At 40.1% G+C, this 20,893-nt stretch overlaps 1 protein-coding gene across 1 annotated transcript; it reads right to left on the reverse strand.

The window, feature by feature from the left end:
• Nucleotides 1-1,669: 1,669 nt before the first annotated feature.
• Nucleotides 1,670-17,898, reverse strand: lmod3 (leiomodin 3 (fetal)). Its single transcript, XM_041190946.1, has 3 exons — nt 17,377-17,898; nt 15,334-16,773; nt 1,670-1,960 (listed from the first exon to the last, which is right to left on the reverse strand). The coding sequence occupies exons 1-3, from the start codon at nt 17,668-17,670 to the stop codon at nt 1,934-1,936; spliced, it is 1,761 nt and encodes a 586-aa protein (XP_041046880.1). The 5' UTR covers nt 17,671-17,898; the 3' UTR covers nt 1,670-1,933.
• Between the last annotated feature and the right edge of the window lie 2,995 nt (nt 17,899-20,893).

Below are 20,893 nucleotides of genomic sequence, written 5' to 3' on the forward strand. Positions count from 1 at the left end.
ATGAATAGAAATTTACAATTGAAAATTAAAAATGCCAAAAAAGCTCAATTTTAATTCTCAGCTTTTCTGCACAGGAAATAAATCCAGTAAGTTCAACAAGTCTGCCTGTTTTCGATAAATCTTAACCTTATCGCACCCACCTTTTGCAGTACCCAATTAATACCCAGCTATATCCTGTTGGCTTTTGAACCCATCTATATGTTGACAGCAATGGCTTCCATGGTATTTGATCCACAAATATGTTATGTATACAATTTGCTTAGCTTCCCTTTCATTAACCCTCATTTTTAGCTAGGTTTTTCTGATATTAGCATTTTTTTAATTGGTCGATTTTGTTTTGGATCAGATGCCAATTCAGACAGGGCAGTTCTATCTCATGGCTTGTGGTTTTTCTTCAAAGCCAAACCAGCTTTTTCAATGTAACTGTTACTAGAAAATTGGAAAGCCTAATGACACCAGGTGCAGGAAGTTGTCTCAATATTCATATTGCTTTTGTATTGATTGCAGTGTAACTGAAATAGAGGAGAGCTTTAAAATGGTCCCAGCCAGTCAGTTGGACTGCCTAGTGAATTTTTAAAATGGTTCATTTCTGACGAGTGCTATCTGTCCTTTCTGCCCTTTTTGCTATTATTAATTTGATCAGAATTTGGACACTTGAAAGGAACAAGGAAAGGTTGCAATGATATTGAATTCAATAAACCTAATTTGAGGACTGACCTGAAACATTTCACCACATCTATGGCTCATTATTTGTCACACTGAGCCTATTATTTTCAATTCATGAAATGAACTGATTCAGATTTCAAAGTCTGACTTAAAAAGCATATGTTTAACCTTTATGCAGAATTATGGAAAAGGATTGATTTATAATTTGTATCATTTTGAAAATGTTAAGTTTTGAAAAGGGAAAATGTTACTTTTTAATGTGATAAGGTAAACAAATTGTTAATTTAGTTCCATGTACCCTACTTTGTGTAAGCTTGTATCAATGGCAGCAATGTTAAATCAAACTGAAGCTGTAAGGTGGTGGTTTATCTAACTAGAATGCACCTGAAGTCAAGAGATATTAGACTGGCCACAGGAGGTAGTCCCTTTTGCAGTGTATAACTCCAGGTCAGTACAGAGCCCAGATGGCATTGGAACTTCTTGAATTTCAAAAAATGTTGAAAAATTAAGAGCCCACGCATATGCACCTTTTTAACAGCAAATGTAACTGTTAATAAGTGGGGCTACAGCTTGTCACTGGGTGATGTGCTACTAACATGCAGTGTTACTTGTATAGCAGTGTTGCAGTACCTGTAGTATAGCAGCACCCTTAATGATGTTCTAGACTCTCTACCCCAAGAAATAAATTCTGTAATGCTTTTGTTAACTGTATGACAATCCCACTTAGCTCAGTAACAAAACATTGAAATCAGCAGTCCAGAAAACTTGAGATATTTTTGGACATGTCAAGATTTGTTTTAAAAATATGATTTATGCTAACAGTGAAATGGCCAGATGAGAATAAATGGAACAGAATTCACTATTAAAGTAGAATAAACACATTTGGTCTTTCGCTGAAATTGTAGCAGAGTGTGAGCTGCTTCTTTGACAATGGCATTAAACAATAATTGTTAGATTTAAATAAATGGTTTAAAAAGTCAAAAAGTGAAATAGAAAATAAATGTGAAACTAATGCTTCGTTTTATTTTATAATACATTCCAGATACAAATCAAAGTGAATAAATAGCTTTCTGAGGCAATAGGTTTTTAGTGCACATAGTTTGTTTAATGCAAAAAAAACCTTTTAAACTGTTCTTAATTGTTCCCACACAGATATGCTAACAGTAGGGAACTGTCCATGTTTTATTATGACACTCCATCCCTATTGTTGCACAAGTCTGAAATTTTGGCTAAACAGCTGGCGTACTGGCTCACCACGTTTACAAGACTAACTCAACAGCTTTGGAAGTGGAACCTGTGAACAAGATAAAAAGCAAAGTATGAATTTCAGCATTTAGATGAATTAATTGTGAAATGACAAATTGCACAAGGATATTTTATATGCCAGTTATCTCCTTAAAGAGCATTGATTTGTATAGCGCCTAATCACAATCTTGCAACATCCCAGAGTGGTGCGTGTCACCCAATGAATTTATTTGAAGTGCAGTCAGTGTTCTGCAAGCGCACAACAGCCAATCTGCATAGAAAGGTTCGACAAACGGCAATCCAGATGAAAGATCAGTTAATCTCTATTTGGTGGTCTTAAAGGAGGAATGTTGGCTAAGAAATTGTTAAAAATGGTTATGCTGTCACAGATTTATGATTGTTTTTGTTTGTAAAATGTTACATTTCAAAATGTCAAAAGAATGAAAAAGAAAGGCATGCCCTGCTGATTTCTTAGCACCTGAGCTTATCTTGAACAATTTGCTGGTGTGCAACATCTAAGCTTCCATGTGGTGAGTGACTGCTTGGGTGAGACACTAGGGGCTCTCTGTATCCTAGCCACAAGTCAACACCTTAAGGAAGGTAAGAAGGAAGAAAATTGGCAAGAAATGGGATAATGCAGTGATCATTGTTTTAAGATATTTCCTGGAAATACTGTGACTGAGTTGAAGTACAGGGATACAATTTCTAATATCGAGTAACATCACAACTTGAACAATTTCCTAATAAACTGAGGACTTGTCTACTTAAATGTCATTAGTTGGGGTTTGATATATTGTCAGTTCTGCAAACTTTTGTGTCCAGGTACTTGGGTAAATGCGCAAATGATTGTTGTCGGTAGGAGGTGGGATGTGTCTTGTCATCTATTTCTTATATCTGTGTTCAAAGTTAAATTGACACAGACACAACTTTTAGCATAAATATTTATTAGATCACAATCACCATTTGGTTATGTCTCAAACAACTTATTGGTAGTGATATCAATGGAAAACTTTAATCACATTTTTATAATATTTCTGGTTTTGTCCAGACATTATCGTTTAAATGAGTTAATGTAGTTGCTAAAATAGACAATGTTATTTGTCAGTAATTTCTAATTTTACCTTTCACAATATGAGGTAGAAAATGTCTGCATTAATCTCCTGCATTGCTGCCATAAAGAATCTGTATCGATTCTGAATAGCTCTGTTAAAATCCTATATAAGATTAGTTTTTTCTTTTGCACATCAGAGTAGATTTTAGCTAATTAGCACAGTGCTCTCTTGCTTTGTTGGGCTGATGACTTAGTAAAGCAGAGCTTTATATTTGAATAGTGTCTTTCACCTCATCAGTAATTCTCAAAGAACCTCATAGCCAATGAATTACTCTTCATTGGCGTTTACCCTGGAGAGGACATTTCCAAAGCTGTGGGGAAACTAGAAGGTTGTTGGGATTCTGGATTAGGTTTAAAAAAAAAATAGATGAGGAACTAGAAAGGCTGGAAGGACACTAAGTAGATGATTCATCCTGTCCGGTCCTAGGTTGCTGAGGGAAATAAGGGTAGAAATTGTGGAAATGCTGGCTGGCTGCGACCTTCCAATCTTCCTTGGATACAGTTAATACCAGAGGACTGGAGGAGGCAAATGTTACACGTTTTGTTAAAATAAGGGAAGGGTAAACCTGGTAATTACAGGCCAGTTTAACTTTGGTGGTGCGGAAGCTTTTAAAAGCAATCTGGAAGAAAATTCAGTCAAGTATGGGCTAATAAAGGAGAGCCAGCATGGATTTATTAAGGATAAGTATATTCAACACCTGAGCATCCACAGCCCTCTGCTGTAGAGTGTTCCACAGATTCATAACCTTCTGAATGAAGACGTTTCTCATCTCCGTCCTAAATGGAGAGTATGTTGTCCTGAAACTGTACTCTTCAATTGGGGAAACGGTACCTTGGCACCTACCCTATCAAACCTCTTAAGAATTTTCTATATCCTTCCTTCAGTAAGGAGACCAAAATTGTACCCAGTACTCCAGGTGTGGAGTAAGTCCCATATTATTGCAGCAAGTCTTTTAGTCTTATTCTCCAATCCCCATGTCATAAATGCTAACAAACCATTTGCCTAGCTAATTGCTTGCTATATCTGCATGTTACCTTTTTGTGATTGTGTAGATCCCAAGTCCCTTAGAATACCAACACTTGCTTATCGCTCACATTTAAAAAAAAAAAAATGCTCTTCTATTCCTCCTATCAAATTGGGTAATTTCACATATCCCCACAACACATTTCATCTGCCACCTTCTTGTCCAATCACTTAGCTGTTTGCTGCCTCTTTACATCCTCCTTACAGCTTACTTACCCACCTAGCTTTATAGTTTTTCAGCAAACTAGGATATATTACACTCGGTGCTCTCATCTAAATCAATGGTAAAGATTGTAAATAATTAATCCTTGCAACACTCCATTAGTTACGACCTGCCAACCTGAAAATGATCTCTTTGTTCCTACCCTCTGTTTTCTGTCTATTACCAATCCCCAATCCATGCTAATATATTTCTCCCAATCCTATGGACTCTAATCTTGTGTAACAACATCTTGTGTTGCAACTTATTGAATGCCTTTGAAAAATTCAAGTATACTACATACACTGGTTCCCTCTTATCTATCTTGTCAGTTATGTTATCAAATAAGTCTCGTGGATCTGTCAAACAGAATTTTCCTTTCATAAAAAGAAACACAAAATGCTAGAAATACAGGAAGCCAGGCAGAATCTGTGGAGAGAGAAACAGAGTTAATATTTAGTAGGTTTTGGGTTGCGCTTATTGATGCAGCAACTCTAGGGAGCATTTCCCCCACATGTACCAATGCCGTGAAGAAGTTTGTCAGCTTCAGAAGCATTTAACTATCATTATTAAAGATAGATTGTGGTTAACCACTTTTTTCAATAAAATAATGAAATTCTATTTTCAGGATTCATACTTGTTAAAACTCTGCATTAGATTCTTAGTTGTACATTTTATCAATGTACATTTTATCAGTTCAAAGGCTATTAACAGGACCAGGCTGCACAAACAGGATTGAGCTCAGCTGCCAATAAAATATCTCCACACCAGTCACTACTTAAAGCAGTTTTTGAACTGTTGCAAATTGTTTGAAGTTCTGGTTAAGATTAATATTTGATAAAGCTGCATCTGTATTTGTAAGGGCTGAGAAATTCCACCTGGTTGTGGAAAAATAATTATTTGGTGAAGATGAGTTTCATTACCAGCGCTTTTGTCAGGGGCTGCAGTGTGTGCACGTGTGGGCCAAGTGCACATGCGCAACTGTTTCTGGCACCTGGTTAGTGGGTGTCAGGAGTTAGTGTAGGTTTTAAGCAAGTGAAAGGGGGATGGGGGGAAAAAAGAAAAAAAGGGAAATTCTGTAATGGGATGGAAGAAAGGAGAGATTAAATGACTAAAGAATTTCTGATGTTTGGCCAAAGGGAGTGGTAATGGGACAAGAACATAAGAACTAGGAGCAGGAGTAGGCAATTCAACCCCTCGAGCATGTCCCGCCATTCAATATAATCATGGCTGATCTCATTTTGGCCTCAACTCCAATTTCCTGCCCTTTTTCTGCCCTCTTCCTATCACCTTTCAACCTATTACTAATTAAAAAATCTGTCCACCTCAAATTTATATAGTGTCCTGGCATCCACTACACTGAGGTAGTGATTTCCACAGATTCACGACTCTTTGAGAAAAGTAATTCCTTCTTATCTCTGAAATCTGCCACCCCTTAGCCTAAAATTATGGCTTCTCATTCTAGAATGCCCCACAAGGGGAATCATCTGCTCCACATCTACTTTGTCTATCCCTTTAGCATTTTATATAGTTCAATTGGATCTCCTCTCATCCTTCTAAACTCCAGCGAGTATAGGCCTAAACTGCTCAATCTCTCCTCATAAGACAAGCCCTGCATCTCTGGAATCAATCTAGTAAACCTCCTCTGAACCACCTCCAATGCAACTACATCCTTCTTCAACTAAGGTGACCAAAACTGTGCACAGTCCTCCAGATGCAGCCTCACCAATGCCTTGTACAGTTGCAACTCTATTCCTTTAGCAATAAATGCCAAAGTTCCATTTGCCTTCCTTATTACCTGTTGTACCTGCATACTAGCTTTCAGCGATTCATGCACGAGGACACCTAGATCCCTCTGCACTGAAGCATTCTGAAGTTTCTCTCCATTTAAATAATAAGTTGCCTTTTCATCCGACCAAACTGGATGACCTCACACTTATCCATGTAAAAGTCAATCTGCCAAATTTTGGCCCATTCACCTAACCTGTCCATATCCATTTGTAAATTTCTTATTCATTGTAACTTATTTTCCCACCTATTTTGCTATCATCTGCAAATGCAGCTAAAATATCTTATATCCCTGAATCCAAGTCATTAATATAGATTGTAAATGGTTGGGGGCCCAAGAACTGAACCCTGTGGCACCCCACTAGTTACAGCTTACCATCCAGAAAAAGACCTATCAAAATCCATCTGGTTTAAATATCGGAGTTGAGGCCGAAATGAGATCAGTCATGATTATATTGAATGGTGGGACAGGCTCGAGGGGTTGAATTGCCTACTCCTGCTCCTAGTTCTTATGTTCTTGCCCCATTATCACTCCCTTTGGCCATAAATCAGCAACTCTTCTGTCATTTAATCTCTCCTTTCTTCCATCACAGACCTTCCCTTTTTCCTACTCTCTGCTTTCTGTTGGTTAACCAATCCTCTATCCGAGCTAATATATTTCCCTTAACTTCGTGTGATCTTATCTTGTGTTTTAACCTTTTGTGTGGCACCTTATCAAAGGCCTTCTGGAAGTCCAGATATACTACATTTACAGGATCCCCATTATCCACTTTGCTTATGACATCTTCAAAGAACTCTAGCAAATTAGTCAAACACAATTTACTTTTCATAAAACCATGCTGACTCTGATGGATTGCATTTTGACTTTCAAAATGCTCCATTACTACTTCATTAATAATGGATTCCAACAATTTCCCAATGACAGACGTTACACTAACTGGTCTATAGTTTCCTACTTTCTGCCTTCCCCCTGCAACACCCCCCCCCCCCCCTTGAATAAAGGTGTTATATTAGCATTTTTCCAATCCACTATAACCTTTCCAGAATCCAGGGAATTTTGAAATATTATAGCCAATGTATCCACTTCCTTTAAGACCCTGGGATGTAGGCTATCAGGTCCTGGCGACTTGTCACCCTTTAATCCCAATAGTTTGCTCAGCATTTTTTCTCTAATGATGGTGATTGTTCTAAGTTCCTCCTCTATACCCTCTGCACTACCTGTTACTATTGGGGTGGTACTAGTGTCCTCCACCATGAAAACAGGCAAAATATTGATTAAACATCACTGCCATTTCTGCATTCCCCACTATTAACTACCCAGTCTCATCCTCCAAGGGACCAACATTCACTTTAGCTAAGATAAAAGCAAAAATGTTCTGTTGAAGGGTCAATCGGACTCGAAACATTAACTGTGTTCCTCTCCGCAGATGCTGCCAGACCTGCTGAGTTTTTCCAGGTATGTTTGTTTTTGATTCACTTTAGCTACTCTCTTTCCTTTTATATACTTGTAGAAGCTTTTGCTCTCAGTTTTTACATTTTGCACTAGTTTTCTTTCATAATTTACCTTTACTCTTTTTATTTTTTTAGTAACCATTTGTTGATCTTTAAAAGTTTCCCAATCTTCCAGCCTGCCACTGACCTTTGCAATTTGGTATGCCTTAGTTTTTGCCTTTATGTTATCTTTAACTTCCTTGCTTAGCCATGGATGCTTTTTCTCTCTCTTACCATCTTTCTTCCTCTTTGGAATATATTTTACTTGGGAGGAATTGAATATCTCCTTAAATATCTGCTACTGTTCATCAACTGTTCTACCTTGTAGTCTTCCTGCCCACTCCACTAGAGCCAAATTTGCCTTTATGCCTATGTAGTTACCTTTGTTTAACTCCAGAACACTAGTGTGGGACTCAAGTTTCATGCTCTCAAACTGAACTTGAAATTTTATCATGCTATGATCACTCTTCCCCAGAGGACCCTTTACTATGAGATTATTAATTAATCCCATTTTATTACACAAAACCAAACCCAAAATAGCCTGCTCCCTGGTTGGTTCCACAACATATTGCTCCAAGAAACAATCTCTAATACACTCTATGAACTCTCCCTTGAGGCTACCCTTATTGATTTGATTAGTCTATATGAATATTAAAATCACCTATGATTATTGCTGTGCCTTTCTTACATGCTTCTAGTATTTCCTGGTTTATACTGTGCCCTACTGCTGAACTAATGTCTGGGGACCTATAGATTACTCCCACCAGGGACTTCTTTCCCTTGCTCTTTCTTATTTCTATGACAATGTCTTGTTCTCTAGTGCCTAGATCATTCCTCACTATAGCACTGATCTCTTCCTTTACTAACAAAGCTACACCACCTTCTTTTCCTTCCTGCCTATCCTTCCGAAACACTGAGTACTCTTGGATATTCAACTCCCAAGCCTGTTCTCCCTGTAACCATGTCTCTGTAATCACCACCAAATCATACCTATTTATCTCTATTTGCGCTGTTAACTCTTTGGTTTTATTCCGAATGCTACATGCATTCAGATACAAAGCCTTTAAGTTTGATCTATCGTCAGTTTTCCCTACTCTTATATGATTTTTTGATGCAATATGGCTTTCACACACTCTGTCCCTTCCTTTCACTTTTTGGTAACAATCAGCCTCGTCACTAACCTGCACCCTTACCCCTCTCCTTAAACTTTGATTTTTTATATTTCCATGCAACTGAACAACTCCAACCAACAACTCTCTTGCCCCACCCCACTATTTAGTTTAAAGCCCTATCTACAACCCTAGTTATGCGATTCACCAGGACACTGGTGCCAGCATGATTCAAATGGAGCCCATCTGAACGGAATAGCTCCCTCTTTCCTCAGTACTGGTGCCAATGTCCCATGAATTCAAACCCATTTCTCCCATTCCAATCCTTGAACCACGACAAGTAAAGAAGCAAATGACATGTCTAGAGGTACGAATGGCGGAATGATGAACAGCTGCCATTCAAAAGTGAAAATAAGAGAAAAATGAGTGAAAACCCAAAACTTGCAAAGAAAAAGGAAACAGAGGTGGAGGTTATGGTTTGAAATTGTTGAATTCAATGCTGTGTCCAGAAGGCTGTAAAGTATTTAATCAAAAAAATGAGTTTCTGTCGCTTGAACTTATGTTGAACTTCATTGAAGCACTGCAGGAAGCCAATGTTAGAGAGGTCAGTGTGAGAGCAAGGTGGAGAATTAAAACAACAGTTGGCCAGAAGCTTGGAGTCATGTGGGCTGATCGGAGGTGTTCCTCAAAGCGGTCACTCAATCTGCATTTGGTAACCCCAGTGTATAGCAGACCGCGTTGTGAACAGCAATATGGTATATTAAATTGAAAGAAGTACAACTGTATTGCTGTTTCACCTGGAAGGAGTATATGGGGCCTTGGACAATGAGGAGAGGAGGTGAAAGGGCAGGTGTTGCATCTTCTGCACTTAATGTGGTCCTTTCATAATGCTGTCCCTTACATAAAACATGTTAAATCTGTATTCTAAGTACCCTGTTAGCATGTCCCTAAGAACAATACAGGACTCAATTTTAAAATTTGCAGATGAAATAAAATGTGGAAGTGCAGTAAACAGCGACAATGATAGTAATAGACCTTAAATGGACATAGGCAGGCTAGTGGAATGCGCAGACACATGGCAGATGAAATTCAATGCAGATAAGTGTGATGTGGTACATTTTGGTGGGAAAGAATGAGGACAGCCAATATTAAAGGGGGTTTAGAAAAAGAGAGGCTCGGGAAGAGAGCAACTTGGGGCTGCTTGTGCACAAATCTTTGAAGGTGGCAAGACAGGTTAACAAATCAGTTAATAAAGCATGTGGGATCTAGGTTTTATAAATAGAGGCATAGGGTACAAAACCCTAAAGTTGTGCTTTTATACTTTTATAAAACACTAGTTCAGTCCCAGCTGGAGTATTGTGTCCAATTCTGGGCACTAGGTAGGATGTGAAGAGGCTACAGAAGAGTTTTATTAGAATGGTTTCAAGTATGAGGAATTACAGTTACGCAGATAGACTGGAGAAGTTGTTATTGTTCTTCTTAGCATGAACAAGGCTAAGAGGAGATTTGATAGAGGAGTTCAAAATAGTGATGTGTTTAGAAAGAGTAAATAAAGAGTAACTGCTTCCAATGGTTAAAAGGTCAATCATCAGAGGGAACAGACATAAAGTGATTGACAAAAGAACCAGAAGCAACATGAAGGAAACCTTTTTTGTACAATGAGTAGTTAGGATTTGGAATGCATTACTTGATAGGATTCAATAGTGACTTTCAAAAGCAATTTTTGATAAATACTTGAAGGAAAAAAAATGTAGGTATATGGGGACTAATTGGATTGCTTTTCGAAAAAGCTGATGCTGAGTGGCTTCTTTCTGTGCTGTACTGTCTTATGATTCTATGTAGTCAGTCTTAATTTAAAGACTTAGATTCAAGTTCCCAATAGCTTGTTACATAACTGCATAGCTTACAGTGGTACTGACCTACCAGACTGTGAAAGCCCCAATCTGTATTTGGTTAGTTTATCTCACCCAAGAGAGGAGTACGGGCACTACAATTGACCATTGTTCTGCTGTGGTTATGACAGTTGCTCCAATCACTATTCAGTATTCCCCATTGGAAATTAAATTGTTTAGAAGTTAAAGTGAGCTGAGATGCTGGCATTTACTTTCCAGAGATTAGAAAACCCACTGCAGATAGGTATTGGAGGTTTGTAAGCATACACAAGAACATGGCCCAGTTTTTGAAACAAAGGGTGATTAAATAATATCAGGTCAATCAATGTTCATCCTAGCATGAATTAGCCCCTTCAAGAAAGGAAAAAGAATACAGAAAGATTTTTAAAACTTCGATACTTTTAACACAATTTTCGTTGCCCAATGAAAAGAAAAAATTCTCAAATTGAGATGAACTTTGCCCCACTGAAGTATCATCTCATCCTCAATCCAGGAAAGGAAGATAACTTTATGTTTTGTTTTTCTCATTTGCTTAATATACCATATTTAAAACTGCGACTAGGAATATATATTTTCTGTGGAACTTTCCTAAGAAGTGACTAAATGAGGTTTGACCTCAGAAATATATGAATGGGAATAGATATTCAATCTCCCCATTCAGGTATTACTAAAAGAAAACTCAATGATATCAGGGATGAGCTTTCCACACCAGCTCTACCAAACAATTTCAAAGCATAAATTAATAGGGGCAGCAAAGAGTTACTGATGAATGTGTGGATATCTCCTTCATAATATCCAGAATGAGGTGACGGTTAAGTAGAATACCTTTAGTATTGCTGAAAAAGATTTTTTTGTCAAGTCCACTTGCCAAGCAATCAGCACTTTCATCTAATACAGTAGAAACATGATATTTCCTATGACATTAGTATTTTCTTGTGAATTGTCATTATAAGTGCAAGATGAAAAGCTTCAACAAAAAAAGTCTCTTTTTTCAGCTCAAGTTCTGTACCACCAAATGTCTATCAAAATACCTTCCACATTTAACTTCTCTTCATAATTCATTGGTTTAATAAATGTAACGTCCCTTTTCAAATTGCCTTTGTCTTTTTGTGAGTTCAATGATCAAATTTGGACACAATGAAAAGGTATAATAGTGTTGTGTAACAAGATGCTTTACAGAACGTTAGAGCTTTCTGAGAGTTAAATAGATTTTTCAAGGTCCTGACAGGGTCTCACACACAGCACTTGGAAAACTGCAGCAACATTGCACTCGATTTTCCATCATTGAAATGAATAGACTGCAAATGGCAGACTGTGCACAATGACATTGCAATAAGCTGCCAGCCATGTACAAGGGCCAACCCATGGCATGTGTTCTGAGAAATCTTCACCCAGAGTCTAACATTCTGCTTACAAATCAACTTTGTTATGATTTGTTTCTTTCTCGGATGCGAAAAAATGTGTGTCTTTTGGAAGGAGGGTTAATTTTAGTATGTGTGAAAAGTTTCAGCTTGAAACAAGAATGGATTTGAATTTGAAAGGGATGCAATTTTAAGGGTACAAATAGACTCAGTTGTTGTGAGGGATATTGTGATACTGTGGTAAGGATCATGCCAAACAGCAATCATGAATAACAGTCTATTTCAGCACCAGTTTGTACTTTTTTTTGTTATCTCACATCTGTATAAAGTTAGGGATGAGTGAAACAATGCTGAACATTCATTAATTTGTACATCTTATGTGTACGTGGAACTGAAGACATTCAACATAAGTTGAAACACAATATTTATACTATGAGTGAAAAAAAATGCATAACCAAAGTGAAGTTAGAAATGAGTTCTGTAAAACACCACTTGGAGGAAACACTGAGAGTGGCAGGGGAGCAGAACGTACTCTGGATGGGGAACTACAATGTCCATCACCAAGAGTGGCACGGTAGCAGCACCACTGACCAAGCTGGCCAAGTCCTAAAGGACATAGCTGCTACACTGGGTCTGTAACAGGTGGTGAGGGAACCAACAAGGGGCAAAAACCTGTTTGACCTTATCCTCACCAACCTGCCTGCCGCAGATGCATCTGTCCATGACAACATCAGTAGGAGTGACTGCCACACATTTTGTGTGGAGGCGAAGTCCTGCCTTCACATTGAAGATACCCTCCATCGTGTTGTGTAGCAATACCACCGTACTAAATGGGATTGATTTCGAGCAGATTTAACAACTCAAGACTGGGCATCCGTAAGGCGCTATCAGCCATCAGCAGCAGCAGAATTGTACTCAAACATAATCTGTAACCTCATGGCTAGGCATATCCCGCACTCTACCACTACCATCACACCATGGAATCAACCCTGGTTCAATGAAGAGTGCAGGAAGGCATGCTAGGAACAGCACCAGGCATACCTAAAAATGAGGTGTCAACCTGGTGAAGCCATAACACAGGACTACCTGTATGCCAAACAGCATAAGCAGCAAATATTAGGCAGAGCTAAGTGATGTAACAACCAACAAATCAGATCTAAGCTCTGCAGTCCTGCCACATCCAGTCGTGTATGGTGGTGGACAATTAAACAACTCACTGGAGGAGGAGTCTCCACAAACATCCCCATCCTTAATGAAGGGGGAGCCCAACACATCGGTGCAAAACATAAGGCTGAAGCATTTGCTACAATCTTCAGCTAGAAGTGCCGAGTGGATGATCCATCTCGACCTCCACCTGAGGCCCCCAACATCACAGATGCCAGTCTTCAGCCAATTTGATTCACTCCACATGATATCAAGAAATGGCTGAAGGCACTGGATAGTGCAAAGGCTATGGACCCTGACAATATTCCGGCAATAGTACTGAAGACCAACCCGGCCAATTAACGCCCCATCAGTCTACTCTAGATCATCAGTAAAGTAATGGAAGGAGTCATCAACAGTGCTATCAAGTGGCACTTGCTTAGCAATAATGTGCTCAGTGACGCCCAGTTTGGGTTCTGCCACGGTCACTCAGCACCTGACCTCATTACAGCCTTGGTTCAAACTTGGACAAAAGAGCTGAACTCCAGAGGTGAGGTGAGGGTGACTGCCCTTGACATAAAGGCAGCATCTGAACGAGTGTGGAATTAAGGAGTTCTAGCAAAACTGGAGTCAATGGGAATCAGGGGAAACTCTCCACTGATTGGATCATACCTAACACAAAGGAAGATGGTTGTGGTGGTTGGAGGTCAGTCATCTCAGCTCCAGGACATCACTGCAGAAGTTCCTCAGGGTACTGTCCTTGGCTCAACCATCTTCAGCTGCTTCATCAATGACCTTCCTTCCATCTTAAGGTCAGAAGTGGGGATGTTTGCCGATGATTGCACAATGTTCAGCACCATTCGTGATTTCTCAGATACTGAAGCAGCCCATATCCAAATGCAGCAAGACCTGGACAATATCCAAGCTTGAGCTGCCAAGTGACAAGTTCCAGGCAATGACCATCTCCAACAAGAGAGAATCTAACCATTGACCCTTGATGTTCAATGGCATTACCGTCACTGAATCCCCCACTATCATCATCCGGGGGTTTATCAATGACCAGGAACTGAACTGGACTAGCCATATAAATATTGTGGCCATGAGAGCAGGTCAGAGGCTAGGAATCCTGTGATGAGTAACTTACCTCCTGACTCCCCAAAGCCTGTCCACGATCCTCAAGGCACAGGTCAAAAGTGTGATGGAATGCTCCCCATTTGCCTGGTTGCGTGCAACTCCCACAACACTCAAGAGGCTTGACACTGTCCAGGACAAAGCAGCCCACTCGATTGGCACCCCATCCACAAATATTCAGTTTCTCCGCCACCAATGCACAGTAGCAGCAGTGTGTACCATCTACAAAATGCACTGCAGGAATTCACCAAGGTTCCTTTGACAGCACCTTCCAAACCCATGACCACTACCATCTAGAAGGACAAGAGCAGTAGATAGGTGGGAACACCACCATCTGGAAGTTCCCTTTCAAATCAGTCACCATCCTGACTTGGAAATATGTCACCATTCCTTCACTGTTGCTGGGTCAAAATCCTGAAACTCCCTTCCTAACAGCACTGTGGGTGTACATACACCACATGGATTTCAGCAGTTCAAGAAGGCAGCTCACCACCACCTTCTTAGGGGCAACTAGGGATGGGCAATAAATGCTGGCCCGGCCAGCGAAGACCACATTCCATGAATGAATTAAAAAAAATTCTCAACAGTAGAGAAAATTTGATTGCATCATTACCTATTGAATTACATTTTAAAATGGAAAATAATTGATACCTGAGAGGGATTATGAATTGAAATAGAGAAAACTGGATACCTGGGAATGATTGCAACGCATATGCTTATGGAAGTTTGCCTGGCTGGATAAATAATATTTTAGGTTTTTTGAAGAGATGAGCAAGTTGGATTGGAAAAAAGTATGTTCAACAAATAGTAAAAAAAGGCACAGCTAAGTAATCATATGCTATATCCTTCAGTTCTAACAAAGACCAATGCCTGAAAAATCAATATTTTCCTTTCTTTACAAAGCAGTATGATTTGCTGAATTTTTCCAGTGTTTATATTTCTGTTTCATGTCTCCAGTATCTGTAGTATTTTGTTTTACCATTTCTAGGGTTGTTAAATGAAATGAGCTGACTGTTTGATTTTTTTAAAATGTATGAATATTAATTTGATATTAACCAAAAGTCTTGACTGCACAAGGGAAATTGATACCAGTTATGACTGACAGCAGATGAATGGTGTTGATTGGAAGGAAGTTATAAAACACCACTGAAAGTTTATAGAAATGCTACTCACAGGTTTTAAATATGCCACGTTGCTCTGACGAATATCATTTAACAACAGGTCTCGAGGGGTATCTTCCATTAAAGGTGCTTGCCGACTCCTGGGAACTGGCTTTAGTGACCTTAGCATTGCCTTCAGGTTTGGCTTGTCATTCCCATCTGTTCTGTCTTGACCAACTTTATTTTTACTTTGTTTTTTGGGAGTTTTCCTGAGTTGCACTCGTTGAACATTGTTTTTCGGGCGATTGTAAAAGGTGTTTGGTGGGAGGGGAGGTTCTTCATAGTAGGTGGAGAGATTGGGTACATATCCACCCAACATCTCCAGCAGGCCAGGGGAGATTTTCTGATAGGCATTCACCATCATTTCTTGTTCCTGTGCAAACTGGTTTCTCTGCTGCTCCAGCCTCCTTTGCCTCTGTTGATCTAGATTGCGAGTCAGCAAGTTGGTGACCACCATCCTGGGGCCTGGCAGCTCAAAGTGATAACCCAACTTCAGTAGGGTGGTGTTGGCTTTGAGAAATCTGGCAATCTCCATCTCAGCATGGTGACCCAACATATGTCTCTGGTTGTGAAACCTCAGCTCAGTGAGAATTTCATTGAACTGCAAGCACCTCATGATAGCCACAATGCCCTTGCCTGTGATGAAGTTGGACTCGATATTGAGAGTAACAATTTTTTTGTTCTCTCTTAGCATGTTGGCTATGGCAAAAGCAATTTCGTCATCAGCGCCCGTGTTAGTGATGCTGAATGTAGTGACATGCTTGTTCTTCTTCAAAGCTTCCACGAAGCTTTTCAACATATCTTTAGGGATGTTTTCCACATTGTTCAGGTTGACCTCTTTAAGATCAGGTTTGTTTTTGCGAATATCTCCCAGTGACTCATCTAAAAGTGTTGGGTTTCCTGAAGGCCTTGCAGTCAGTTTGAGGAAACTACTGTCCAAACCTAGCTTCTTTCCTGCCTTTCCTTTGCCTGGTTTCACCTCTGTATTTTCCTGGCCTTCTTTAGGTGGTGTGGGAGTTTCTTCTTCGCCACCTTTCTTGCTGTCACTGCTTTCAAGCTGCTCTTCAGTGGAGGAACCCAACTCTGTCTTGTTGCACAATGGAATGGTGTCCTCAATCTTCCACTGGTTGGCAAGTTGCTCTGGGTTGTTCTTCTCTGATCCCTCCTGCTGGTCACTGCCCTGGTATTCAGGTTCAGGTTCAGGCACTGGCAGATCTCTATTTTGCTGTGTCTTCATCATCTCCATTGTCTCCTTCTCTTTCTCTGATTTGTATTTGATCTCTTTGCTCTCCAGTTTATCATCTTCCACTTGCTGAGTCCTCTGGCCATTTCCATTCAGATGTTCGGCACTCGCTTCTTCTTCATCTCTGTTTCTTGTTTCACTTTTACTCTTTCCCCCCTCACACTCCTTTTCAACTTGTCGTTCTTCTTCAGTTTTCTTTGCTAGACTTTGCTGTTGAGAAGAGAGATTTTCAGTTTTGTGGGGTTTTTTGCCATTAGTAATGTAGAGTTTCTTAACCCTGATAAAACTCAGGCATAAAAAATTATAAACGTCACTCTACTGAAGGCGAGCCTCCCATAGAGATTCAAATCGGTTCATTTAGGGATCTTTCTAAGCATTTTACTAAGATTCCCACTGTTGTATTTCTCAGGACCACAATTTAAACCCCTTTGGGAACTGAACCAGGAAATGAATTATGTTATACCCCAGCATAGCCAGCTGATGCTGGCACCTAGTATGAACTTGCTGATTTTCTATTTATATATCTGACTATATCTCACAGACACAGGGCTGGATTCCACATAGCGATAAAACGGAGCAGATACTAAGAAATAGTACCATTAAATATAAATAAAAAGAAAAATGGCCCATTTATGTGACAGAGTCGCAATATCTCAGGTAGGGTGGATACTGAATAATGAGAACAATATTTTTCTCATGGTTACAATGGGTTTCATTGAGCCAAATTGACTCTCAGCCTTCCTGTCGCCAGGGAAACTGGAAATAGGTCACTTTTAACTGGGTGTGCCAGATCTCCAGCCCGTACACACTCACCTCACTGTCCAGCAGAATAGCCGGGATCCTTTCTTCCTCCAAGAGTCGGTTCGATTCCTTCTCCCAGTACAAGTAGTCAATCAGGGACCTGTGATCGAAGGAGCCTGTGGGGGTTTTCTCTGTATGATGTTTCTGTCTCTGTCCTAGGGGCACAAGCGGGTCGGGCTCGAGATCTTCCATATCGTTTTGCAGTTGCTTTAATTCTTCGGGAGACAGAGTCGCGAGGATTTCGTCCTCGTCCAGTTCGCCACTGTCAGGGTCTATGTCATCAGGTTCGTGGCTGCAGTCTGACATGGTGCCTTCTGTAGTGCAACAATTAGATAGAAGATCGCTACGCAACTTTAGGCTTCGGCTGGAGACTTCGCTCCCTGTTAAGTCCCTCGATCTTCCCGGAGGAAGTTTCCACAGTACAGCCCGAAGTAGTAATGCAGCAATCCCTATCTGCCTGGGATCTATATTAAGCACAGCCTTGTGCCAAAGTATTTCTGGGCTCTGCAGCCTTCTGCGCTGCCCTCTCTTCAGAAGCTTCCGTCAGGTGCAGGAGTCACTCTTGACATTTCATAACAGCTGGGTCCCTTCAATCGACAAGTCACGGAAGGTTTTCGAGAACATTCGCTTGGCAGCCTAACCCAAAGCTAAAACATTTTGGAACACAGCATTTACGACGTAAATATTAGCCTATCTGCATGTGTTAATAGTGGAGTTGGATCGGGCACAAATATGCTGTGAGCTCAGTTATTTATTGAGATTTTTGCTCTAATTGGGAAGAGATCTGATAACAGAAGGCTATCGTTGTTGACCCAGTGGGAACTTGATTTGGCTGCTGAATTTGAAGTACTGTACCTCTGAGCTTCCGATGGCCTCCACAGCAGGTCCCTTCCAAGCAACCTCCCTAAGCCTTAAGTGGCCCAAGTCTCTGCAGTGCTTCATAACTGTACTTCAAACTCTTGAAAAGGTCCGGAAAGCCCCCTGAGATTATTGAGAAATAGATTTATTGCCAGGAACAGCTAAAGGAGTTGCCTGAATTGCGGACAGACAGGAATGTACTAAACTTGGAATTTATAGTAACGGGACGGATCTTGTAGCTGTCTTCGAAGCTGGATACATGTGCGCGCAGGAATTCAAATAAGCTGCTTTTAGACCTGAGCAAATAAAAATACAAAATAAATTACACAGAAACAATGATTTTCTAGTTTGATTAGGTTAAACTAAAGTTGAGAATGCCACAAACACCAAAAGGCATTAATGGTTGAACTGGTTAGATTTAAAAAATATTATGAAGTAGGATATCTTAGTCTCAGTTTAGTTGTCTCAGCAGAGATGTGAGGGAGGGAAGCAAATTAGCTGGTTAGTTCCTACTGTCATATATTATCCTAGCAGTCAGTTCCAGGACAGCATCAAGAACAGGTGGCCTGCTAACTTTTCACCTTGGTAATGGTCTGTGCCCAGGGTGAACTAAACAAAAGAGTCAAAGCCATGGTCACTGTAATCTCCTGAATTCGTTTCAATATCCTAGGGGGATTAAGAAGGAATTTTCAACGTTTTCCTTTCCAGTTTGGCCCTGGTTTTCAACTGCTTTATTGCCTCCCCAGGAGTGTGCATGGGGTCTTGATGGGTAGGGAGTGTCTAAGTCATGATGCACAAGGCATTATGACTGTATGGGATAGACTAGATGAACCAGCTGGTCCTTCCTGCTTGACCTTTTTAAAGAAAAGAAGTTGGGGGCAATTTTTATCTCTGTTGTGCAGCTCGATATTGCTCTACAGAAGCCAAATCCCCCCTGGGGATAGGGGGAAGGGGGTGGGAAGGGGCATACTTTGAACTTTTAAAAAGAAATTCAAACTTCCACTTAACAGCTGAATGGATGAAACAACAAGATTTCACGTGTTGAGATGTTTACTGTAATAAACAGACTAAAAGCATGAGACTAAATACTATTTTTGTAGGCAACTTGTACTTTAAACTACAGAGCAGAACTTTTAACACAACTGAAAATATCCACTATCATACATATGATACGGTTGTTCAATTTTCCCAGAATCAGTCCAAAATGATTCTTAACTCCCAATCTTCCCCTTTCTCAGCGTGAAAACTTTTAACTCCAGCACTGTCTTTCAGTGTGTGAGTTTTCCTGGAGGCTTCTCCCTCTGGCTAAAGCTTCCAGCTCGTTTTAACTCCCCATGAATTTGGTCTTTCTAGTCTGAGTGCGAGCTTCCACCTGTATTCCAGTGCATTGAGCCATAGAGTGTTTCAGCATCTAGTTCTCTCTCTCTCTCCCCCCTGGACCCTGGCAGAATAACCCAGCTGTCTATGATAATTAGTGATACTTTAAGAAAACCTGTAACCAGATTTTTCCAATGGCTTCCTCTGCACCCTTCCCCAGGGCAATGTGAATCACATAGGCCTTATATCCAGATAAAAATGCTGATTAGCTCTTATTTAAATCCCAACTCTATCCTATCCTGGAATCAAATAGACAGTTCAAAGTGTACCTTTTTACAAGCTGACATTTTTAACACTTCTCTGGGACTTGGAGACCCTCCTTCTGTCCACTGACATCACAGCTGCCTTTGCCATTGTTTGCAAGTGTGAATATCTTACACCCTCTTCCCAATAAAACAATATTAGCTTTCCTTTAATCTTTAACAGTCCTATCACCCAGAGCTGTTGTCAGGCAGACTTCAGCACAGGTCACATGATACCCTTCACTTTACCCTACATTAAAGACACATTTCCAAAATATAATAAGCTTCAAATTGTAATGGACTGCTATTAGGTCCTTGGGGCCAGACACTGGGAATTAACTGCCTTGGCCATCTGATTCCAATCCCTTCTGAAGTTAATCTTTGAGGTTGTTCTGGCCCTCTGTGTCTTTACTCCAGTCCACTTCCACCATGAAGGCATACAATGCCACATCTTTGATTATTGAACCTATTCTCTGCCCTGGTGTCCCATTTTTCTTGTTTAGAATTGCAGCCATATTATTCATCAACATCCTTTTGTTGTTCAATGCAACTTCTTTTGAAGAGAGACAGACTGCCTTTAAGAACACTTGCACTTCATGTTACCAGCACATGTTCATCCCCCTGCTGAATTCAGAGGTAGCCTGCAGTGTGGAATCTACTTGGCCCTATGCTACCATCACAGAATTGATGTGGCAGCACCAAGTTCCGTGCTGCCCACCTCCAGCAGAACCAAAGTGGGCATGAAATGTAACCTTCGTGCCCGATTAATGGTGCTGTCCAACTTTTAGTCCTATGTTTGAAACCCGGCATAAAATTAGTGATTTTGTAACATTTAATTTAAACTCATTTCAAAAATGATGTGGGAGGGCAAGGGAACATGACCACATTTGAAATTAAATTTTATTGCTAAATTAAGACTTATTTGACATCTCCTGGGTTCATTTATGAAACCAAAAAGTATTCAACTACTTTTTCATTAACATTTTTTAATCAAGCAGGTAGATATGCTTGGTGTCACAGTATCACAGGTTTGATAAGGCACAAAAGGAGGC

This window comes from Carcharodon carcharias, chromosome 7 (genome assembly GCF_017639515.1).
Source record: "Carcharodon carcharias isolate sCarCar2 chromosome 7, sCarCar2.pri, whole genome shotgun sequence".
NCBI classification, from domain to species: Eukaryota; Metazoa; Chordata; class Chondrichthyes; order Lamniformes; family Lamnidae; genus Carcharodon; species Carcharodon carcharias.